Source organism: Microtus oregoni, unplaced genomic scaffold (genome assembly GCF_018167655.1).
Source record: "Microtus oregoni isolate MIOR12 unplaced genomic scaffold, Mior012 000023F_ref0000262, whole genome shotgun sequence".
NCBI lineage: Eukaryota > Metazoa > Chordata > Mammalia > Rodentia > Cricetidae > Microtus > Microtus oregoni.
In genome coordinates this window covers 11,938,867-11,963,729 of record NW_024543082.1, presented here as the reverse complement: position 1 = coordinate 11,963,729, position 24,863 = coordinate 11,938,867, and the positions used below count along the sequence as shown (strand labels likewise).

At 39.3% G+C, this 24,863-nt stretch overlaps 1 protein-coding gene across 4 annotated transcripts in view; it reads left to right on the top strand.

Annotated features, from left to right (window-relative positions):
- Cblb (Cbl proto-oncogene B) overlaps positions 1-24,863 on the top strand; it is a 183,770-nt gene that overhangs the window by 3,257 nt on the left and 155,650 nt on the right. For all 4 annotated transcript variants that reach the window (XM_041672999.1, XM_041672997.1, XM_041673000.1 and 1 more), the window contains exon 3: positions 12,861-13,111. In XM_041672999.1, coding sequence (XP_041528933.1) covers positions 12,861-13,111 — 251 coding nt within the window. The remainder of the gene's footprint in view (positions 1-12,860; positions 13,112-24,863) is intronic.

Below are 24,863 nucleotides of genomic sequence, written 5' to 3'. Positions count from 1 at the left end.
AATAGTAAAAAACGTGGTACGCATAATTTTGCTCTATGATGAGTTGTTTAGCTACACATTAACTGCTTCTAATCATCTCACCATGAGTTATTGTCAATGGATGGTTATTTGACAGTTGAACATCTGCCATTGTTTATTTTATTAACCCTTTGTTGGTTTAAACTTAACTTCTCCTGTTGAGGAGTTTGACACACAGGGAGCTCTCTTACCCCAAGTCTCTACTTAGTGGGATGTGGGTACCGGTGTTGGCAAATCTGTAGCAATATGGCTTTCCCTATTCATCTTCATTATTTGACAGGGATGACAATGTGAATACATTTGTGGCTTTGTGGAGAAAAACTCACATCGTTTGCCATAGGTGTTTGGCGTGTTTATTTCTACCCTTATCACACAGTAAAGAAAGGCACTGAAAACTACCGATCCTGATTGGCAACATGTTATTGACGGTTGTAATGTAGAAGTCTTCCCCAACATGGGTTCATCTGACATTTGCCAGTGATGAAGGAAGTGGCGCATAATGTCCACATCATCTGATGATTCTTCAGGAACTGTATTACTAGGACAAAAGTATTACCGTTTGCTATATGACCTAGCTTTGGAAAAGTAGCTCTAGTGCTCTCAGTTTGTGTCTAGCAGAACATGTTTGCTTGGTCTAATGGGTTGTTAAGCAAAAGTCAGGTGTAAGTGTAATGATACAGTGTTCTTTATGAATCCTCTTCCTTTGGTGAGGTCTTCAAAGTGTTATTTTCAAGTAACAACTAAGTGACAGAACTCATTTTAGAGGGGACAGTGTCTCAGTCTCGGGCCATACAGGACACCTCATAAGTGTATGGCTTTATTATTCCTTGCTCTCTAGAACTTTAAGATACTCAACTAAGAATTCAGTTGCAACTATTTGTTCTGTTTTTCCCAGGGCAGGCATTCTTTCCAAGGTCACCAAGAAAAGGAGAAAGCAATTGCTTCTTGTGTTCTTTGTAAGAAAGTGTGTAATGTTTTGTAATCAGTAACGCAGAGTTCACATAGTCCATGGCCTGAGAAAATGAGGGTGGATCCCAAGGCATCCCATTTCGACAGTCTTCTGGTGTTAGATCTTCTTATGCGTCTAAGAGACTGACCCCAAACCTGCACATCAGTGGAAGTCTCATAGATAATGCTGACAGAACTGTTCTTAAATACACATATAGGTTTAAATACACACAGAAGGAAATGTGCAATTTGTTCCAAATTGTTCCAGGCATGGTTTCCTAAACACTTGAGGGTCTCTTGTGTATTACTAAGTGTTTATTCTTGGGGAAGGCTAAATAAAATGTATCTCTGTCCTTAGTCGGAAGATCAGGAGAGCAGTATGAGAACTGGCCCTCTGAGTTGATAGTTGTTGTAGGGTATAGGAAAGGTTGGAGCGTAGACTCAGACAAAACACAGTGGAGGCAGACTAGAGGACACCTACCTCATTCTGGACACTGTTTTTGTTTTTTTCTTTTTGGTTCTGGATTCTGCCTTTTAGGAACAGCGTTATTGCATTGCATTCCTGTTGGAGATACTGAAGTGAGGGTCAGGAAATGATTGCTAATCTGTGTGGTTAGGGTCATAATTTATTAACGTGAGGTTCCTGAGTGTGGTTTGCCAGTCGGAGTTTGTGAGTTGGAGCCAGGTGATGGAGAACAGAAAACCATTTTCCTTCTAATAGATGCTGAATGCCCTGAGTGTCCATGGGTGCTTGGAAAATTAGAAAATAATTAATTGATGCTAAAGAGCAGAGCAAGCTGAGTCCCAGCCTGTGCTTCTCTCTTGCCATCCTCGCTACTTATTTGAAGTTACATTGTATATAAGCGTTAAAAGCACTTAGAAAGTGATGATGCCAAGTAGCATTTTCCTGCCTTTTATCTAGAGCCCATCAATTAGACTTGAAATAATCCATTCTCTCTGTGTATAATTTCACCAGAATGAAATTTGAAGTTTATCCATCAGTGATGTATAGATTATACATTTAAGTATTTTTAAAATAATAGTATTATAATATTACATATTAAAAGTTGAATTCTTCATGCATCTGAAAAAGATTCTACAAGCTTTAAAGTATAGTTTCCCTTCCTTGACTAGTACTGGGTGTTTTATCCACACTGAGCAGGTGCACTGCCCACCCCTGGGCTACATCTCTAGGGTATTTTTGGTTTGTTTTCTTTTCTTTCTTTCCTTTTTTTTTTTTCTTAAGACAAGATCACACAGATTTTGAATCTTGATTAGGTATAATAACACACTAGCTGTTGGGGCAGTTTTGCTTATCACTGAATTAAGGTTTGAATTTTTGCTGACATAATTGGCGTGATTCTAAGGTTTGCTGCCAGTGACTCCTTTATGTGCCAGAGTGAAAGTTTCCAAGGGAATTCTCCACGTGCGCAAGCGTTAGCTGCTTCATCTTTTTTTGTTTGTTTTGTTTTGTTTTTCTTTTTCTGAGACAAGGTCTCTCTGTGTAACAACCCTAGCTATCCTGGAACTAGCTCTTGTAGACCAGGCTGGCCTCGAAATCACAGAGATCCTCCCTGCATCTTCTTCTCAAATTTTGGGATTAAAGGCATGCACCACCACCACCCGGCTTAGTTAATCATTTTTTTTTTCTAACTCTTAAAAATTGTTTAACCTTTAGATTTTTCTTTTCTTTCCAAAGCTGTTTTCTATGCTGTCAATTTCCTAACTGTTTTTTTTTTAATTTTTCAAATCTTAGCCATGGTCAGATATCATTTGTAGATAATTGCGTCACACAGAATGTTAAATAAGTGCTGTACTATGATGTCAATACTGTACCTAGTATGTGGCTGGAGTCGAGAAGCTGGTGAAAGGATGCTGACCAAGTGTTCCAGAAGATGGTTTGAGCTTGAGGCAGAGGATGGAAAGCATTTTCGTTAGAAGGAATAAAGGGAGATTGTTGAGTAGGAGAGAGTAGAGTGGAAAAGGATGACAGAAACCTCAGTATCTTCAAAGCATTTGCATTCATGTTATTTGGTTGGCATAAAATTGTTGAAAGCTTTTGATCAGGGTGAGAAAAGAAATCAAGGCTAGTCTTTCATAGTCTCCTCTGCCCACTCCGAAGGTTGGAGTGATGCTGAGGAGGAATGAGGACAGGGAGATTTAAAACAGTGTGGTAAGCAATGATAAAGAACCGGTCTAGAAAGTTGGCAGTGGGTTTAGCAAGTGTGATGCAAAAGTGGAAGGTCTTTGGAAGACAAGCTGCAGGTCTTGGGGAGCCTTGAGGGTTGGAGAATGAGAGAGAAGGTGAAGTGAAAGTGACTCTTGAGGTTTTCAGCCTAGTTGACTCTGAAGGCAGTGGAGCCCCTAATGAGATGGGGCCCAGGAAAGGAAAGGCGGGGCTTGAAGATGGCTGTATCTGTTTGTCTTGTGTTGCGTATGCTCTATGAGAGAGAAACTGATTTTGAAGTCAGAATATTGGGTATATAGTGCAGAGAGAATTTGAAACCAGGATATGTATTTGGTGGATGTGTTCAGAGGCAGAGCGTTTCAGACAAAGGAGTTCTCATGCAGAGCAGTTGGGTCAGCCACAGAGGCAGAAAACCTGTCCTTGGGAATAGGAGGGGCATTTTTTTAGAGGTGGTAAAGGGAAGAGAATCTTGACCTTGGATTGGAATGGAAAGGTAGGAAAAGTTGAGTTGTGTCTTGATTCTGGATACAGATAGAGTTAAGAAAATTCCTTCAAGTTCTTATGAAGCTAAATTTAAGTAGAGAAACTAAACAGGGTAAAACTTAGGAAGTCATTGGGTTTCCTAATCAGAGTCTATTGTTGACTTTGGCACATTAATTTCACTTGTGATGGGGCCAGATTACAATGCGTATGGAGATTAGCGAGTGCTTCTACAACTGTAGCAACAGGAAACAAGGCTGTGATAGCTTCAGGATTGATTGAGGGTTAAAATTAATTGTGTGTGTGTATGTGTGTGTGCGCGCGTACACGTGCGTGTACATGTTATCTGTCCATGCATGAAAAAGACAGAAATAGAACATTATAATAGGTGTACAAGAAGACGGAATAACTGAAGGCATTCTAGATTCAAATGTGGAAGGGGAAACTGTACTAGAAGAACTAGCCTTGATAGTTAACTAACCAGATAGTTAGAATTTCCATGTAGGCAAGAGGGAAGTGAGGCGCATAGAGGGAAGTTCTGAGTGAATGTGTACATTTCCTGTCAGGTTGGCAAGTAGTTTAAGATTTTAAGATACTGGCAATGTTTGAGCCATATCTTAAAGTTATATATTATAGATCAGTCTTTTAGCAATGAAGTAGGCAAATAATGTAAATATAAATGGAAGCCTGTTTCCTCCCTTCACGCTAAAGATCATCTTAAATACATCCTGTGGTGATAATATTGCTGCCATGTCACTTTTATTTGTTCTGCCTCAGCATACTTAATGCTTATATTTTAGAGTGTGTTTGTAGGGTGGCATTTTTTTTTAATTAATGAAAGAAACTTTAGATATTATTTGGCGAATACGTACAGCTCACTGTCTTAGTTAGGGTTTCTATTGCTGTGAAGAGACAGCACAACCATGGCAGCTCTTACAAAGGAAATCATTTAATTGGAACTGTTAGAGTTTCAGAGGTTCAGTCCACTATCTTCATGGCAGTGTGCAGGCAGACATGGTGCTGGAGAAGGAATTGAGAGTTCTGCAGCAAGTGGGAGCAACTGTGTCCTACCCTGGGCAGGGCTTGAACATTTGGGACCTCAAAGCACAACTCCACAGTGACACACTTCCGCCAGTACACCTGCGCCAGCAAGGCCACACCACCTAATGGTGTCACTCTATTTGGGCCAGCTAATCAAACACATCAGTCTATGGGAGCCATACCTAGTCAAACCACCACGCTTAGTATGTTAAGATTTAAGATATTGTTAAGCTGCATCAAAGTATCACATACCAGCAGTTAAAGTAGTTCTTAGTATTCTCTCTGTTCAAAGATTGGTGGTTTTATCCCTGACTCTTTTCTTGAGAGTCTCATAGGTTTGAAAAACCTAAAAGGTTCTTTGTAAGGTGACACACTTAGTGGCCTGTCTTTAGTCTTACTACTGAACTGAAACTGAATACCCCAGACTCTTTAAGGGTTTCATATAGACTGAAAAGTTTTTAACATCTGAAAGTGCTCAAAAAAAAAAAAACCACCAGAAAGGAAGGAAGGAAGGAAGGAAGGAAAGAAAAGATTATATTGTGATTTTGAGTAGAGTAGCCCAAGCCTTTATCTTATCGTACTTTTGTGAACTCTCCATGGACTTGGCCTTGTTGTGATGGACTATAAAGTAGAGAGGGAGAAGAGGAAGTAGAAAGAAATGAGAGACAAATTCATCCTGATAAGCACTTCATTTTTTTTTTTAAATTTATTTTTCTCCAAGAATAATAAAAACCAATGAGACTTCCTGGAGGAAACAGAACCAGGGCCCAGGCTCAGTTGTTCCTAATGTATGTCCCTTATGTTAGGACAGTAAAGTACACTGATGCAGAGTGATTTTTTTCTTACAGGGGGTACATCAAAAAGGTGTTTACTATTTATATTTGACACTACCAAATTCTTCTAAAATATTCAGTTTTGGGGGGATTCATTAAATAATTTTATGGATATTTGATGTATATATATTTTTTGAGAAGAGTCTTAACTCTTCTTTCTTTATTCTTCTGATGTGGAATTTCCCTCTGTATGCTGTGAATACCATTAATGAATAAAGGAACTGCTTTGGACCTATAGCAAGGCAGATCTTAGGTAGGCAGGGAAAACTAGGCTGAATGCTGGGAGGAAGGAGGAGGAATTAGAGAGAAGCCATGGAGCCGCCTCCAAAGACAGACACCAGAACTTTAGCCGGTAAACCACAGCCACATGGCAATATGCAGATTAATAGAAATGAGTTAAATTAATATGTAAGAGTTAGCCAATAAGAAGCTAGAACTAATGGGCCAAGCAATGATTTAATTAATATAGTTTCTATGTGATTATTTTGGGGCTAAGCGGCCTGGAATCAACAAGCAGCCCCCTTCCTTCTACAAATTGGTGCCCAACATGGGGCTCAACCCACAACCCTGAGATTACGCGTCTCATGCTTTACCGACTAAAATCAGACACTTGCTGGACCTCTCCTTGTACTGAGAAAGATAGACTAGCAAAGAAAAGAGATAGATTCTCCAGGAGAGATGAATGCACACAAATAATTTGACTATAATGAGTTGTTTGATGTGTTACTTTTAATATTAACCTCCTAAAGGTACTGTCACTATAAAATATAAAGGAATTAAACTTCTCTAAATCCCACGATAACCAGTATTAAGCTCTTAGCCAATTCTGTAGGCTTTCTTTTGCCTAACCAATAGCCCGTGAAGAGTGCTGTATTATTTTGTACTTACTCTGTAATATTATGTATACTTTTATGTGTTCTTTATTCTTTTGTACTTTTGTATGTTTAGGAAGTTGCTGAATTAAGATGGAAAGAACCTAAAGACATTCAGATGCTTTTTATTTCCATGACATTCATGTAGCTGGAGTAAGAAACCTCTAATAATGTTTTCAGAAGAAGAGCAAGCAAGGCTTTCACATTTCTGTCTTCAGAATATGAGATACCCAATTGATGTGCTCTTCCTTGGGGAGGACTATTTTTCCAGCTCCCAGCTTTACTCAGTTGTCTGTAGTTCTTTGTGTACTCTTGAGGCATCATGGGCTTTTCCCCTGTGCACTTTGGCATGTGCATTGGTGTCCTCTATGTTCATGGTTCTGTTGGTGAGGCCTAACATTGAAGAAGGACACTTAAAAGAAATCCCACACTAGCTCAGAATTGAATATAATAGAGGGTTATTTATTTAGGGGTAGACTCACAAATCACAATCCTCTGCTGGAACGGGGAACAACAACTGAATTCTGCAGCCGGAAAAGGGGTAGATGCACACTTTACATTGGCATAAATAGTATAAGAGGCCACGCCCAAGTGGGCGGGTAATTAAAAGCTACTGGCAGTAGGAATTCCTGCAGCACTTACAAGCCTAGTTTTTCATCTTACAGTAAGCATAATCTCACAGCTAAGTCCCTGATCTTCCTGCCTTCTCTCCTGCAACAATCCCGAAATCTGAGTTAGGTGTGACAGTGTTTTGTGGCTGTATCCATTGGGACTTGTCCGATGACAAGCCCTCATCCCTGAAAACATACATATGTGTATCATGTGGACTCAATAGATTATATTTAGGAATATAAATGTATAAACAAATACATGCTTGCATACAATAACAACTGATGAAGACAGAGGTTATAAATTTGAAGAAGAGTGGGGAGGGTTTAGAGGGAGGAAGGGGAATGGAGAAATGTAATTAAAATACAATCAAAAAAGATTCTTGGGGTTTAACTAGTGGTAGTAAAATGTAAGCTTAGCTTGAATGTGACCCTGGGTCAAATCTCCAGCACAACATACATACTTGGTTTGGAATTAAGTGACTTGGCTCAGTATCATTGAATGTTCCATGAATTGAAGTACGCTTTGGAATGAAAGTTATTTACAGTGCAGATACAGTTGCTTACCATTTCCATTTGGTTTTGTAAAACTTCTTTCATAGATTTAGAGCTGATGCCAACCTTCTTTGAAAGGCATGCTAGCTAATCTAAAACCTCTTTATTACTTTTTGGCTGTACATTTTCATTAAGAGATAGCCAAAGTCTTTTTAAAGTAAGAACACTCCTAGAGTAATTAATAGCTTGTAAGTTTCTTATAGCAATAAAAATTCTGGTTTTATATTGTGCCTTTGCTTTGGTAGAGTTGAAAATGCCTAATTCTATGATAATATATGTCTGGGTTTATTGAAATATGTGAAGTATGTATGCTAAACAATAATTTTCTGTATTCAGTCAACAGAGACTCTATGAACATAGTTTCCTTCCACATGTTTAAGCAGAATTAAGTGCAGGTGTCGTTTTGTACTGCTATAGAGTGTGCAATCCCTTCGTCAGCCCTCTTGGTACTGAGAAGCCCCTCTTAGTAGGTTGAATTTCCGAGTTTTAATACAGTCATGTCACAAGGAGAAAGTTGCTTTTAGTGATTTTCAAGGTTTTAAAGATTTCTCTTTAAAAGTCCAAAAATCCTTGGGTCAATGACTACAGTGGCATTTTCAGCCTCATTTTAACATTCTAAGCCTGATTTTTTTTTTCTTTTTTGGTTCAGAAGACAAGTGATTGTATCAATCAATTTTTTTTAGTTATCATCGGTGCTCTAAAATATCCTTCTCTGCATAACATAAAGTGGGTCTACTTCTTTGTGAAGGCTCTGTTGTTTAGCCACCATCTCTCATTGTAGGTGCAGCCTAGGTATTTCTAGAAGAGCTTTAACCTTGTGGTAAGCTTCATTTGCCACCCCTCTTACCCCCCTTAATACACTGTTTTTAGAAAAGCTATTTTTCTTTCCCTTGGTTTGTAGTTCCTTCCACATAGCAAGCACTTAATAAATATTTATTGAATGGAATTGAATTTGACCTGCTTAGAAGTCATAGTCCTGGGGTAGGATTATTCATTTTGGGCAGGAGTGGTCATAAATCACAGAGTTTAGTAGTAATCCTGCTGATGAACTGCACAGTCAAACGCATACAGTAGCTCAGCTCCATCAGGTCTGCTTTCTCCTGTGCAAACTTTGAAATGTGTAGCCTGCTGCGTCCTGAGGCACCAACTGATCCCAGCCTTTTCCAGGCCTTCTGTGCCTTATACTCGACAGCTTTCCTGTGCTCCCACCCTTTAGCACAACTGCATGAACCCCTTTCTTTATTCGAGTATCTCTTACGCCTTTGCACAATGATTTCCCTGGAATATTCCTTCCTGCAAATCTAGCCATGCTTTTCTTGATGCTCTTGGGAATGTGACTTAGCTGCTATTGTCTTCCTCTAGAGCTTTGTTCGTGTTTCATCACAGTTCTGAAATCTGTAATTCTTTCTTATGCCATCAACCTCTCCCACTAGAAAACATCATGAGGACATGTATATGTCTTAATCCTTTGCCTTCCTTCTGCCCCAAACCGTGCCTGGCACATATACTTACTTTCCGTGAACTAACAAATGGACCATGTAGTTCATGTAAATTTGCAAATGGAATAACATAAAAGTGGAGATGATTTTAGAAGGGAAGCTTTAATTTTATGCCTATTTCTAATTCCGTTGTGATATAGTTAGGAAGATGGGGCCCGAGGTCCAGAAGATGCAGGAGCCAGAGATTTATAAGATGCAAGGTCCCACGGTTCAGAAGAGGCAGAGGCCTGAGGCTCAGAAGATGCAAACTCTTGTGTTGAATTGATGGTTTTTTAATTGTCCCTTCATCCTCGTAGTTTCTAGCTTTTCAAATCTGGAAATGAATGGATTGGATGAGTTCTTTTTTAAAATCCCTTTGAGCAAGAATCACATTGCTCCTCAGTTAATTATATAGAACTAGGTCTCATTTGCCAGACTCCTTAAGGCAGGAAGTATGTTCTCCTCATCTGCAATTTCCTGACACATAGCTCAGTACCTGGTATATGGGAGTTATTCACAGAGTTTTTCCTTTAATCAAGCAGTGTGTGTTTTCCACATGAAATTACAATAAAAAAGGCACGTGAGAAAAATGAAATGTAAAGAATAGTGAATTAGATATCCACAAGATTGAAAAGTATCTTCTAAAGAACAGTTAATTGGAATATCTAAAAATGATAAGTGATATTTTTCATTAAATAGTTAACATATTAACCAATGGAACAAATGAATTTGAAGCTGCCCTGTCTCTCTTTACAAGTTAATGATTGATCAGCCTGTGACGTTTTACAAGGACATGTTGCTAAAATTCAGCTGTGTCCTCTGTAAGAACTTGAAATTCATGTGAGCTCATGGTAGCTTTCAAGAATTGAAACACTGGAGCTGGTAAGATGTGGCTCAGTGGGTAAAGATGCTTGAAGCCAGGCAGGCGACCTGAACCCACATGGTGGAAGGAGAGAACTGTTCTATCAAGTTATTCTGACTTCCACACACGCCATTGCGCATTCAGACACACACAGACAATATAATAAAAAGTAAGTCAACAAATAATTAAAAAGCTATGTCCTAGGTGTGTACGTATGTCTCATGGCAGTGACCTCCCCTCTGTTACCTGTGCAAACACTGTCAGCCATTTCCCTCTGCAGTGACTTGGTATTATCTACTGAAGGAGATTCCATCTGACTCTTGCCAAGAATCTCTTGAGGATTAAGGTAGTATTCTTATATTTGAATCAAACCCCTACCTCTAAATTGTTAATTATAAGTCTGTAGAACTAAATTATGAAAATTAAGCAAATTACACAGTCAAACCATTTATACAATGTGTGTGTATATATGTATGTGTGTGTGTTTGTGGTTCTCTCAATAAAGGCTAGGTTCACAATTTAAAAGACAAAAGTTTGTGTGTGTACACTGAATCTTTTTAATCAGTTTAACCTGTTTATTTCTTAGTTGTATACTGTGTGCTAAAATCTTTTGTCTTAGAACTCTACGCAGTGGGAGAAAATAGGGTGATGCAAGGTCATTGTGTGAAATGGTTTTGTTAAAGGTCGCTGACTGACAATTTAAGGCAGAGTTTTCTTCTTACCAAAAATGACATGATTGAGCTGGGTGTGGTGGCGCACACACCTTTAATCCCAGCGCTCTGGAGGCAGAGACAGGAGGATCTCTGTGAGTTCAAGGCCGGCCTGCTTTCAAAAGCAAGGTACAGAACAGCCAAGGAAAGAGAAATTCTATTCAAAAAACAAAAACAAAACCATAAAACCCATACCCCATATATAAATGATGGTATCTTTATAGAAGGAAATGTTGCATTCTGAAGGTGGCTTATTTCATTGCTTGTGTTCATGCTTCCTGACATCTGACAGTTCACTCCTTTTCTGTTGTCCCTGCACTTTTGTGCGTGTCCAGAAGCAGTTGTTAGCTCTGTGAAACATGAAGCCGTTATCATCTGCAGGGTCCTTATCACATTACTATATATGCTTGATTAGGAAGGAGAATTTTCCTTCAACTTATAAAGAAAACAGCAACTTAAAAATTCGAAAAGCTCCCAGACTGCACACGTGGATGAGCGTATTTGCACTCCTGTTTCACACTCCTCTGCTTGCTCTCAGGCTCCGCTGTTACCCGCACGTGCTCCCTGACCTGGCTTCCATGAGGCCCTATGGAGAGCATATTGAAGTGGAGCTCCCTGCTCCCGCGGCAGGATGGTCAGTTTTAGGATACTTGTGTGTTCCTGAAGCTGTACAGTTTGTAAAAACAATTCTCTTCATTAAAAATTGTGTCTCTTTAAGGTTTATGGCACAATATTTTGATATACCTACGAGGAGAGCAGGGTCCTGAGGTCATATGAGTAAACATGCCCGCTTTGTTTTGCGCTGAGGTGTCTGCAGACCTTTACCTTAGCTGTGTCTGTCTGCAAGCTGATAATGCTAATTTGGTCCCTGTACTTTCTGTCAGATCTCTAGACCTGTTCATCTTCCTTCATTTCACTTTGTGCCCTTTGACCTACTTTCCCCACTTTCTCTGCTCCCTAACCTTCATAGCTATTATTCAACTTGTTTCTACTTATTTCTCGCCTTCATTTTTAGATTCTGTATATAAATGAGATCACACAGTATTTTTCTCTGTCTGGCTTATTTCAGACTGCCAACCATGATTTTTACTATTTATGGAAGTGACTGTATGCTTTGCATATAAAGCCTCTAAACCCATACTAGATGTCTCTCCTACTCAGCTTCTTATTAGCCAGGTTCCAGAAATGTCCTTTGGCCAGTCTGGTGCCACCCAAATGTGAGGTTCAGTATAATGGGAAGGAAGAGGACAAGATTGTTGATTTGTTGTGTTTAAAATACCTTGCCCTGAAATCTTTTATAAAAGCAAAAGGCCATATATCTGAGGGACTCAGGGCCTTGTGCTAGCTACACTGACATAATAGATTCTTCTGCAGGTGGATGTCTAGCGTGTCGTGAGTACTGCTTTCGTGCCTTAGTAAAGCATTATGCAATTCCCAAAGATCTTTTTAAAATAAACAAATTGATCGGTTTTCAATACCCTAGTCATAGGGGTAGAAGGAACTGGACTTTTTAATGGCAAAGTCATAATAACATGTAAAAGCGGATGCAGTATAGATTTGAATTACCACTTCTTTTTTTTTTTCTGGTAGAAAGTATTTTCAGTTCTGCAGGCAGCACTCACTCTTTAATGCTCCACTGACTGGGAGGCACCTGGTGGAATGACTGAATGGTATACGTCACATGTTTCCAGGCCTGGTAGACACTGTGTGTGTTTGTGTGTGTGGGGGGGGAGATGGTTTAGATCTGACATTTGGTTAACTGCTTAATAACTCGGTTGTTAAAGTTACATATTTGTTAAAAATTCTCCTCAGGGTTCAGAAACAATGGATCAGAATATTAATTAAAATCTGTGAAATAGTTTTAGCCATGTATTCAATAGATTTAATAAATAACATCTTCAAATTAGCTAGTCATTGGTCACTTGTTTTCATTAAAACAAAGAATATTGACAGTATACAGTGATTAGTGAGCAGGATGTGGGGGTTCTCTTAAACTCTAGCACTGTGACATTATAGAAAAGATAATCAAGAGAGTCAGAGTTGAAAATGAGGAAGTAGTAGATGAAAGACTGTGTGGAATATGAGAATAGGATTTGGTAGTTAAAGGAGAAAAGTATTTGTTGGTGCTTTGTAAACTGAATCAGTAAGTCAGAGCACAGGTTACATTGTGGGAAAGAAAGGGGGCATGCTTCTACTTATTTATCATTTTTCTATGAGAGAAAATATTATAGTTCCCATAAAAACTTTTATTTTTTCTTTGTTTTTAGGTAAGATTGTGCCAAAATCCCAAACTTCAGTTGAAAAACAGCCCACCATATATACTTGACATTTTACCTGATACGTATCAGCATTTGCGACTTATACTGAGTAAATATGATGACAACCAGAAGCTTGCTCAACTGAGCGAGAACGAGTATTTTAAAATCTACATCGATAGTCTCATGAAGAAGTCAAAGCGAGCCATCCGGCTCTTCAAAGAAGGCAAGGAGAGGATGTATGAAGAACAGTCACAGGACAGGTGAGCACCATTAAGATGTCACTGTTCATTAGTTCATGTCCTTTATGTTGCTTTTTATCTTTTTATGTTGCCGTGACTATGCTTTGGGGAATATGTCATTTCCGTATTTAAGTTTGGCTTATGTTTAGGTGGAAAGCTGAACCTGAACCTATGTTCTTGCTTTTCTGTTGTATATAGAGTACTTTGAGTTTCACAGGAAGACTGCTCACATTAGTTCATCCTCCTTTTTCCCAGGCGAGCAGTCTTCTCCATTTTCTATCTTTTGTATATGAATTTTCCTCAAGACACATGAACAAGCACCTTTCCTCCCTAGGTAGGCCATCGACAGTACAGGAAAACAATTCCACCTCAGTTCAGCTTGGTAAACCATCCCTGGGGTTAAGTGTAAGAGTTGGGGAACAGCAATCATGAGATATTCACTGCAAAGTTCCACCCTAGCTCTGAAACTGTATTGCTAGATCTTATCTTCAGTTAGCCTCCCTTTTCCTGTACGCTTCCCATGCCAAGAGGCGGGGGGGTGGGGGGAGTGGCAGGTGGACTATTAGGTGAGTGGCTAACGTCTGGTGAGCCCTCTACTTCATTGTCTGAGAAAATGTCAAAAAGCTCCATTTCTATGAACGTAGCTATCACTGTATACTTTTGACTATTTTGTTGCCATTCCTGTGGCATCACAGTTTTCTGTAGATCATCATAATCCATTCTCTGATGGACATGGCCATGTTCAACCTTGAGAATCAAGGTCTTCTGTAGATCATCATGGCAGTGTTTACTCTGTGATGGACATAGCCATGCTCAGCCTTGAGAATCAAGGTCTTCTGTAGATCACCATGGCTGTGTTTACTCTGATGGATATGGCCATGCTTGGCCTTGAGAATGGAGCTCCACCACAGTACCATCTTTGTATTGTGTGACACAGTACTGTCAACACATCAGTATTGATCTCTTTCTATTGGGGTTTACTGTTTGTTTTTATTGTTCTATGGTTTATGAATATATACTTGTTCTGTATCTACCTATACTCCAGAAAAACTCCCTATGCTGGGCTGGAGGAATGGTTCAGTTAAAGACTAAAGATGACAACAATGCTCTATGGTCAAGCTAGTCAGTGTGCAATGCATAACTTTTCAGACTGGCCTCCTGCTGGTCTTTTTCTAGCTCCATAGCTCATTTTTTTACTTCATAAAATATGCCATTGTATGCTTATGTCACAGTTTGTTTTTACATCCACTCTCATGTTAAAGGGTACCTTCATTGCCTAAACTTTGGCAACTCTGTTGGAGCTGCTCAGGACATTCAATTCATCTGGGGAAATATGAGCATGGTTGTAAGATTATATGACTTGCTGGTGTTTAATCACGTCAATTCTAGACTTTCATAGTGACTGTATTGTTTTTCATTCCAACCAATAATGAGTGAGATTTCTTGATGCGTATCTACATCAGTTGGAGATACCGTTCTTCATTTCCACTTGGAATCTGTTGCAGCAGTAGCTTTGAGTAGATGTTGCTCCAGTCCCTGTGAGCTCTACTGGATGAGTTCAGACACATAAATTGTAGTGTAGAAGAAACAAGGTTTATTACAGAGAAAATTAGGACACTTTCAATAGATGAGTGGTGGCAATAGCCAAAGTGATCATTATGCTAGCTTGCATTCTTACGTAGACTTTATATTAGTTCTCCAAGTTCTACAACTGATGGCTTTTCTGAGGAAATTTTGACAGGTGATTGACAGGCCCACTGAAGGGCTGGTGGAGGGCAATACCACACCCCTTCTTTATCAGAATTTTCCTAACTAGATAGTAGTCATAAGGTTTTGATGGCTGTTTAGAATGTCTTATCTCCTCTTGTGTCCAGAGGTGGGATTCAGATCACATTCTTCGGACCATTTAAATCATCCAGTGGTAGTTCCTGGTTTTTAAGCTGCTGATTAGGAGTTAGCAGTCTCTCCTCAGTGATCTTCAGACCTGCCATTAGCTAAGTATTTACTTAAAGCAGAAAGCTGGACACCTGTAGCCAGGATTCTTTCTGTTCATGTGCGTTTGCCATCCAGCCCCTTAGGTTTCCAATTTCAAGATCTCTCTAAGCTAGATAAGGGAACTGATAGTCTCTCCCTTTTCTGAGCTACCTTAAATTTACTTAGAATATTCACTGATAGTAAAAGTATTTCCAAGATGGAAAACTAGTATCAGTTAAGATACATAATGTCCTAGCATTGGCTGAATTCACTTACCTCTCGGAATTTGAGTTCCTTAAATTAGGAAAACCACTAAGAAACATGGAATGTTTCTTTTTTATCGGAAAACATAGCTTCATTTGGTTTGAGATGGTTTAGGGTTGTATAATGGAAAATTTAGTTATCCTGGTACAGAGGCTCTAGAATTGTTTGTGTGAGCTGGCCAAACAAATACACAGAGCATGTCAAACCATCAAATTCAAGCATAGCAAAGCCCTCTGCCAAAGGTAAAAGGACATAAATGTTTATTTCAAATGTTTTCTAACTTATTCACAACCCTAGTTTACCCGTAAAGTGAGTATAACCAATGATGTAACTCTGGGCTCTTCATTGAGTGTTCTTGGAGGACAGTTTGTAAATCTCGAGGACACTGAATTTCCTGGCTGCCTTTTAGTTTTAAAGCTAAAACTCTGCAGCTCCATCAGTGAGAATTGCTACAAGGGTCCAGAAATATGATCATGAGAACCCATAGGGATTGTTGTTCTTACAAACTCGAAAGGACGGCATAAGATCGTGAAATCCAAACGTTGATGTAAAAACCTTAATTTTACATAGTATGTGCATCACTGATCTAAAAAAAAAAAAACAACCAACAAACAGAAAAGCAAAAAAAAAGTCTAAATTGCTTTTTATAAATGTCACTGTAATTCATATTCAGATTTGTCTTCAGAGTTATTAGCCCTCCAGTTAAGCCACTTTTTAATATCAGGATGCCAACAAAGTGTGTAACTCTCAGGTCGAGCACTTTGGGTAGATGTGAGATTGATGTGGTCAGCTGGATGTGAGATTGATGTGGTAAGCTTGTCTCCCACTTTAATGTCCTCTAAAGACTTGAAATATTTTCGACTTCAACAAACATTTTATAATTATCACTACATCGACAATTTTGTATTTGTGCCTTTGATTGTCAAAATAAAATGAAACCCACGGGACACATGTAATATTTTTTTTTTTTGATTATGTGTAGTTTTCTTGACAGTGATAAGTCGTCTAAGACTCTCTGGTCACAACTGTGTAAATTGCATTTGTACCTCTGGTTCAAGTATTCAAATAAATTTAATTATTCTGACTTAAATGTCAACTATAAGAAGAAATAGAGTAATTTGTATGCTGAGGTAGCATGCTCCCTTGTTGGATTTTACTGTTGTCTGTGACCTTTTTTTTTTTAATGGTCTATAGCTAACTTTTTCTTTAAAGTACAAATTTCTGTGCTAGATAATTGTCAAATGATAATTTATAATGTACCGTTGGCATGGGTACCGAGGATATAGACTTCTGGTTTGTGTTAATCTGACAGTCATATAATTGTGCACATTCACTGCTGAGCATCCTTGGAGTCTAAACATAAACTTCTTGGAGGTGTATCACTGTGGCGTTTGCTTTGTAGAACATTGCAGAAATCCCGAGAATTTTCTCATGGAAGTTTGACTGTGTTGTTCAGTAGAATGAGCACTGATCATGTCAGACATACTGGTTACTGGGAGTCATATGAAGCCTCTGAACTGTCTTTTCCTTGGTTCTGCAGTGGCTCACTGACAACAATAATATTGAGTTGCCAGTGAGGAACAGCAGGAGAACTAGTCATCTGGAGTTCAGCAACTCAAACCAGCACTTCTTCACATGACTCTCTACTTTATTGGATAAAGTTGTGTTGGATAAGTGTGTGTGTCAAAATGTTTAATGTCCATGTATCTGCTGTGTCAATAATGCACTTCTTTTTGGCTTTATTTTTAAATTAAATGTAAATAAAAAGCAGAAAACATTGGGTACCTGTTCTGAAACTGGAGTTACCCTAGCTGACTGCTAACAGACAGGTGGCCTGCATTGTTAAAGCAGTTTCATGCTAATGTGGTATACATCCAGTGTAAAATATGTTGAACAAATAAATGTAAAATAAGCAAACAGCTTTTTATTGTATTTCTTATGTATTCTTGTGAGGTAAATGTGTTTGGTACCAAAATAGATATTTATGGCATAGTGAAAACCTGTTGCCTTAAGAATAGGCAGAGAAATGGTTTCTGAGAGTTGAGAGCTGGAGGGTGGTGGGGGTCAGGGAACTCGACTAGTGCAGCCCTACTCCTTTGTGTCCCTTTTCCCAGGTCTTATTTACTTATGCATTAGAGAAACAATTGAACTTCAGCCTGGGTCAAGTTGATGTGTCTTCAGTTGGGTGTTGAACTCATTCTGAGCCGTGTTTCTCGGAAGAGTTCTGCCGTGATGTGTGGTGACACACAGGTTGCATGGGAGTGTGCATGGCGGGCAGCAAAGCCACGTAGAGAGGTCTACTTGGAGGGTGGGAAGAGGAGACACTGTCTCAGGTTGGTGTTTGGAGTCAAAGCAGAACTGATGGTCATTCCCTCTGACCAAGGTTCTGACCTTTTCTTCTGTGATTTTACTGCCATTTTCTCCAGTGGTCAGTTTCCATAGGGAATTTTCTCTTTCACCAGTAAAGGAAACATTAATCAGCTTCTGTCCAAAGCCTGGCATCGGACTGCCACTTAGGATGGCCTATGAATATGCTTCTACGAACTGCTTCAGTAAGCCCAGACCATATAACCTCCTTCCTCCTTGGCTAAAGAAACAAAACCCAGAGTTTACCGGGGTGAGGAAAAATAGCGCCGCATTGAAAAGTCTGTCTGTGGAGACAATAAAAGCTTTAACATGCACACAGAGGCAACGTAGATGATGTTGTCTTGTTCTTATCATTTCAAAGCCCTTTATTCATTCTTCATACCCCAGTGTTGTAGAAGACAAATCCACTCTTGGAGAAAATGGAGCCAGTGCTTGGATAGGAGGGAGCAGTGGTAACATGTTTCACATAACAATGTGCATGCTTCTTAAGGTTTAATGCATTTCAGCGCAGAGAATGTAATCCTGTCAGAGGCTAGCCTTTATTTGAAACTGCAGAAACATCAGGCAGATTTCTGTTGACCACTGACCAGGCTAAGCAAAGGAAAAAGGATTCTCTCTGTCATGTTAATGACATTTCCGCTCATGGGCTTGTTACCGCTGACTGCGCCTGCTCCATACCCCGACTATGATAGCTGAGATAGCTATCCAGAAAATTTTGGAGCTGCTCTTTTGAAGAGACATAATTAAGTTCAAGTTGAATTGGAAAAGAGAATAAAAACAGGAAAAACAAAGCAGCTTCTCAACCCCCCCACCCCCAATAGTAATACCAGTAATAAAGAGGATCCAACAAAACACAAAGAAACCTGCCTGCTGCTCATTCTACTGGGTGCCACATTGTTTTAAACAAAGAGTAATGCAATGCGTGTTCCGTTTAGATGTTGGTCAGACGTGTGGACCCATACCCATAGTTCTAGTACTGAACTGGCCTACGCTGGAGGATAGATTGTACTGGTATCAAATGCCTTCTCTTCTGTTAAATATTTATTATTTAACTGCATGAAAGGGAACCGTTATATTATTTATTTAAATAAACCTTATTTTCTACTTTCTAATAATGAAAATTATAGCCTTTCTGAGTTCATGAGCAGAAGAGATATAAACTACAAACAACAAAGAATGTGGTTTCTAAGGGAAAGAAAATAAACTACACATTTTTTTGAATACTAATATTTTAATACATTTATTTACTGTTTAAATTTTGTATACTCATCTGCATCCTAGGCATTTTGTCTTTTAAAATGTAAAACTCCACAATTAAACCATTAATATTCTATGCAGAACTATGTCTGCCTGCTAGAAAATGGAATTTTATTTTTTAAGAAACTTAAACATATGTTGGTTTACTGTAAATGAGTAGAGTAAAAGTTTTATTTGTTCCCAGTAAGAATATTTCATTCATTTGAGAAGTTATGAATTGACTTCTCTGAGCCCCGAAAATGAAGGGAACCATTTCTTTAACACATCATTAACACAGAGGTCACAAGAAAGCGATTTGGACAGATGTTTTTGGAGTTAAACAAAGAAAGACTGTTCGGGTGGGCAGGAGAGCCTGCAGACCCTTCCTTACAGACTTTAGGGCTCAGTGTGTTTGGCTAACTGCACCCCTGTTACTTTGTTTACACTTTTAGTTGATAGTTAATTTGTGTTCAAATGAAAAGCTAAACTGTCCATTTTGAAGCAAGTTTTTCACTGGTGTCCCATTTCCAAAATACAAGGGAACAGAAAGTTTTAGATGCACTTTAGAGAGAATTCCACTTAAGAACATTTCAATAAAATACTTGCCTGTAATCCATGTATCTGTTGCTTATTTGTTTCGTTTGATTTCAGCAACAACCTAATGTCATTCCGCCTTTAGCTCCTGGTTCCTTACAGTTTTTTTTTTGCAAATTATTTTAATATCTTTCAAGTCAGATTATATTTCACAAACATATATTATCTGGATTTTTAAATTGGGCATTCACTCTGAAGATTCCAGTTTATTAAATGTTTATAAATTCCCGAGATAACCATTGTGCAATTAAAAAATAAAAGCACAAGACTCCAGTGAACTTGGCTTTATGACTGAATACCTTTTTGTTTTTCAGTCTTAAGGCAGCTTATTAAAATTGATGTTTTGCTGATGTTTCTGGTGACGTTCAGATTTGATAATTAAAATCCAGAAGCACTTGAGAAGGAATGCTTGGTTTTAGTTTCATGATAACAATACTCCCACATAGAAGGTGGATGAATGATGTCTTTCAAGTAGCAGATTTGTTATTTTGTTAGAGAAAGCTCCTTTGGCTGTTTCTTACAAAGCTAATTTAGAGTCTGTTTATAAAACAGACAAGCCCACAGTGATAACACTACAGCCCTGGAGTGCTTGGTTATGTACCCTAAGAAGTCTCTAGCTTTTCACTGATTTAACAATGAAGTAGACTTTCCAGGAATCCAAAGGGATTAGCATTCAGCACTGATTGGAGAGGGTACATCTCCAGTAGAGCTCAGGGCTGTCTGCTGTGCAGTAAATTCCTTGAGTTTTCTGAGTCAATTTTCAATATTTCCCGTCCCCCAACATCTTTGTTTGGACTTGAGTTCTTGTGGATGTACACATATATTTCTAGTTTGTGGCTGGGCTCATTTTGGCAGGATACACATAGGAGGTCGTTACCAAAAAAACTCTTTGTTAAAGACTAAAATAATAAAAGCAGAAGCTCATCCTGCTGGGCAGAGAACAGTGGAGGACCAGATTAAGCGGGAAGATGGTCAGGTGTCTTGTTGAACTGTACTGTCAAACACCCGACCCTGGTTGTACTACAACACTTACACAAGCAGCCACAAATGTGCCGTGGCTTCCACTTCCTTGAACTGCCATCACAAAGTACAACTACCTGGATGGGCTCAAGCAAGAGAATCTGTTTCTTTCCCAGTTCTGGAGGCTGAAATCCAAAGCAAAACATCTCCGGACCTTGCCCTGGGCACCTCTACAGGGAGGGCACGTGCCATGCCTCTTGCAGTCTTTGGTAGCTCTGGTATTGGGCCTGTGGAAGCACTCCTATAGTCCCAGCCTCTAACATCACATGGTACCTCCTCCATCTCTCCTCTCTCTCTTCCCCTCCCCGCTCCACTACCTGTTAATTTATTCTCTAACCAAACCTTTTTCTGAGGTCACCAGTCAGTGTGTGTTTGAGATCAGCCCTAATAAACCATCTTAAGCCTGCTACATCTGCAAAGACACTATTTCCAAATAAAGTCATTGTCACAAGTAAGGGCAAGCCTAGAATGCCACTTACTCTTTTGGAGACACAGTTCAATTCTTACTGGTGACTGGGTTTGGAAGTGTAACTTTGGACTACACAGGGAAAGAAAAGGAAACTTCTTAGACTGTCATCAAAGTGGGAGAAACTTTGCTTGGTAGGATATGCCAAACATAATTACTTGAAATTCTTTCTGCAAAGGCTTTTAAGGCTAGATTAGTGTTGTAGTTTTGGGGATCAGGCTTATGTTAGAATGAATGCTGAATTGACTGATTACCATGCATATATTGAAAAATATGAAATTAAGGCTGTTCAATAATAAAGTTTCATATATTGACACATATATTGTTGTTTTAATCTTTAAATGCCATCTCTACTTAAAAAGCTTTTAGAAATATCACCGTACATAATTAAAAGTTACACTATTAACAGCTGTGATTATCCTTGATTAAGAATCCCTGCTTGGTTTTTTGTCTCTTGATAAATGCTAGAGAGCTAATCAAAATAAGCAACTGTGACTTATGTCATTAAATCTCTATGCAAAGTTATTTGCCTTGCAAATAAAAAGAAATAGGAAACATTTTTCGTGTAGATGGCAGACACATCCATTTTCTCTCTTTAATATTAAGACACAAAGCATTACACTGTGTATAATTTCAAGTCTAGTTATAGCAAACCGGTTTAGGGATGCTCAATGAGATTAAACGACCATTTCTAAAAGTGGCTTGGCTCAGGGCTGCACAAACTGTTGAACCAGTAAAGTTCCACCTTGTGTTTTGGAACCAATCAGCTTTGCCTTTGTTCTAGGAAGGAAATGTGTATAAATTAATTGGCATGACTATGGTTTACTAAAGCCTTACTTACATAAAAGGGCCAGGCTGAGTTTTGCCTGTGGGTTGTAGTTGGCCAGCTGCTGGTTTAAAGTACTGAGCTAGGTTTTGGACATAAAGCTACTGAAAATATTTTATCAACAGAGGCTGGGTGTATGTGTCACTTCAGTTATGAAAATGTTTGGTCACTAGTGGTACCCAAATGACAGTTGTTTATGTAATTAGAAGTAGTCTAGGCTGTCTGGCTCTGTAATTCCCTTCCTTGAAGGCTGAGTTTTGCTTTCCTTTATCCTCCTGGTTCAAGAATTCTTGATAAAACTGCATTCCCCTCAGGCTACAGAAGAGAGGAAGGAGGACACCACAGGAACCACACAAATATGATAAGCATGCTCTTTAACATAACCCCCGAGGTAAAAGGGTTTTGGTGTACTGAATAATTTAAATTTCAGCCTCCACAGTAGGACAGGAACACGAGGATCGAGAAGGCGTGGTGTTATCTGGCAGTGCCTGTCCTAACAGATCAGCAGAAATGCACACACACTAGAGGTTTATCTCGGGGGAAGCTTTAGGACTTCATTCTTTAAAAGTGTATTGCCTTCAGCTTCTTTGTTTCATCTTCACATCTCAGCAGAGGGCAGGAGACTCTTTGGTCAGGACATTAGGACTACGGTTAGTTTCCAAACTAACTGGGTATCAGTTGTTCTGAGCCCCAGCTCCTACAGGACAGGGTGAAGACCTTGCGACCCCTGTGTGCACCTTGAACTGGATCATGGAGGAGCTTCAGTCCTAAAGGACAGAGTCTTTGATAGTGATGACGTTTGTCCTGGAAGAAGACATTATTGTACCTGCAGCAAGCTTTCCCTCTGCTCCATGGGGAGACGCTGTCATCACCTTCTATGCTTTTTTGCTGTACACTTGACAGATTCAAGCTTAAGGCAGTAAGCCACCTTGTAAGGGATTCTGAGAGACCCTCTCAAAAAGTATTTTCAATGGTTTCTCCAGAACCGTAATTGTGTGAAGGTTCATATTTTGAGGGCTGTGTAAAACAAATATTTTATTAGTATTTAATAAAAAAGTAATATTTATATTGTGGCACCATTTGAGATTATTGGTAAAGTCAAAATCTTGGGGTTTGCCACTCTTAATGTCTAATGAACTCTGTAGGGTGACATCTCACATGTACTTTGAAACTCTCATCTCTACCAAAGGATGTGATGTTCACATGAGCAAGAGAAACTTGTTTTCAGTGGCCAGGTCAGCCAGTCCCAAGGCCTTGTCTCTCTCAGGCAGGTGCTCTACCACAGAACTGCGTTCACTCTGCCAGTTACAACTTTTTATTATAAACCTTCTCACTTTTTATTGGCTCTCTAGGTGGAAAATGAGGACAAATTAAAGAAACGCATGCACAAAGTGTCGTTCATTGCGTACGTGTTACCCGGTCTTTAGAAGAGAAGGCAGTTTTATTTTCTTTTAAACTTTGCATAATATGAACCTGTAGTTCTACCCCAATAATTGGTTTGGTTGGTAAGGAAGACCAATGTTAGGTGTGCAAGGTGCCTTAGAAATGATATTTGTCATAGTTATCAGCGCCTGTACAGAGAAGATCTGTATCGAGCTGCGTGGTTAGGCCCCTCTTTTGTCTGGGGCTCAGTGTTGCTTGAAGGTTTCACAACTGGACAGGAGCTGCGTGAGCGTGTGTGTTCACAGTGGATGGCTCCTTACCACGTAGTTTGCCTGAATCCGTAGCTAGCTGGTGGCCTGAGAAGTGTGAGTGGTGGTGCCCTTTTCACCTGTGTTTCGGAAGGTCTCATCGGGACTATTGCCACATTTAGGGGCCGTGAAAATTGCTCTTTTCTCATCTTCATTAAATTGCTATTAATAATACCCATCAGCTGGTCAGCCAGTGTATTGTGTTCATTTCAACAAGACTGTTCCTCTCCTTTAGTCACACCCAGAGTACCATTTTTTGAAAACAGTTTCTTCACTTGTTTTTTAAGTATTTGAGTTTGAGTGAAATGTTACTTGGCACCTCTTAACCTTTTTATTTTCATTTTTAACTTAGTGGAAATGAGCAAAGTTTTATTTCGATGAAAGGGAGTAGTAAGGTTTGCCTGCGGTACTTACTTGGCTCCCTGGGTTTTCTTTACATTTCTCTGGCCACTTCAATCCTCTTCTGATTTCAACTGTTGGTGGCACTTCCTAAATTTGATTACCTGGGATCTGAACATGTATACTTCGAAAAATTTTACCTGCTGTTGCTACCGTCTCATCCAAAGTATAAAATTTCCAGGGACCTCTGACTTGAAGTGGCTCCGGATCGGAATGGAATCCTGAATGTGTTCAGAGCTCTTTGCAGCCTCTGTTAGTCGCTGGAGGAACCGACTAACATTTGCCAAGACGCCAGCTTTCTTGCAAGTTCATCGGGAAAGTTTTGGTGTGGAAGATGGATTCAGACCACCCCTCTTTTCCCGCTTCATATTATCCATATAGTTTCTTTTGTAAGCCTGCCTTTTATTCTGCCCTCTTCCTTCCTTCCTTCTCCTCTCTGAGGTTCCTCTTTCCAGCTAGTGGTAGAGCGTAAACTCCCATCCCACCTCATGCCCACCTGCCCTGGTTAGTGTTTTCTGAGTACTCTGAGCAGAGCTTCTCTTGCTCCTCTGACCAAATAGCCCTTATCACCTGATCAAGAACTATCATGTGGCAATCCGCCCTGTATCACAAAATATTGCTGTCATATTAAGTGGTGATTGGTGGCATTTTATATGCTCATAAAGTTTAATACAATTTTATTGTTGTTTCTGGATCAAAGAGAACATCGATTTATTAAAGGAAAATGAGAAAGAGCTCATGAAAATGGAGGAAGTTCCAAGGGAGAAAATACCCCTCATCAAATTTTGAAGGCAAGATTCACGTCTGTGTATTTCTACATAGTTCAAAGTAGCATTCAAAGCAGACATGAAGAATAGTTGTATTTCCCCCCCAATTTCCAGATTTAGTCCAGAGCTTCTGTTACCTTGAAAAAGGGACACGGTGAAATTTCTCAGT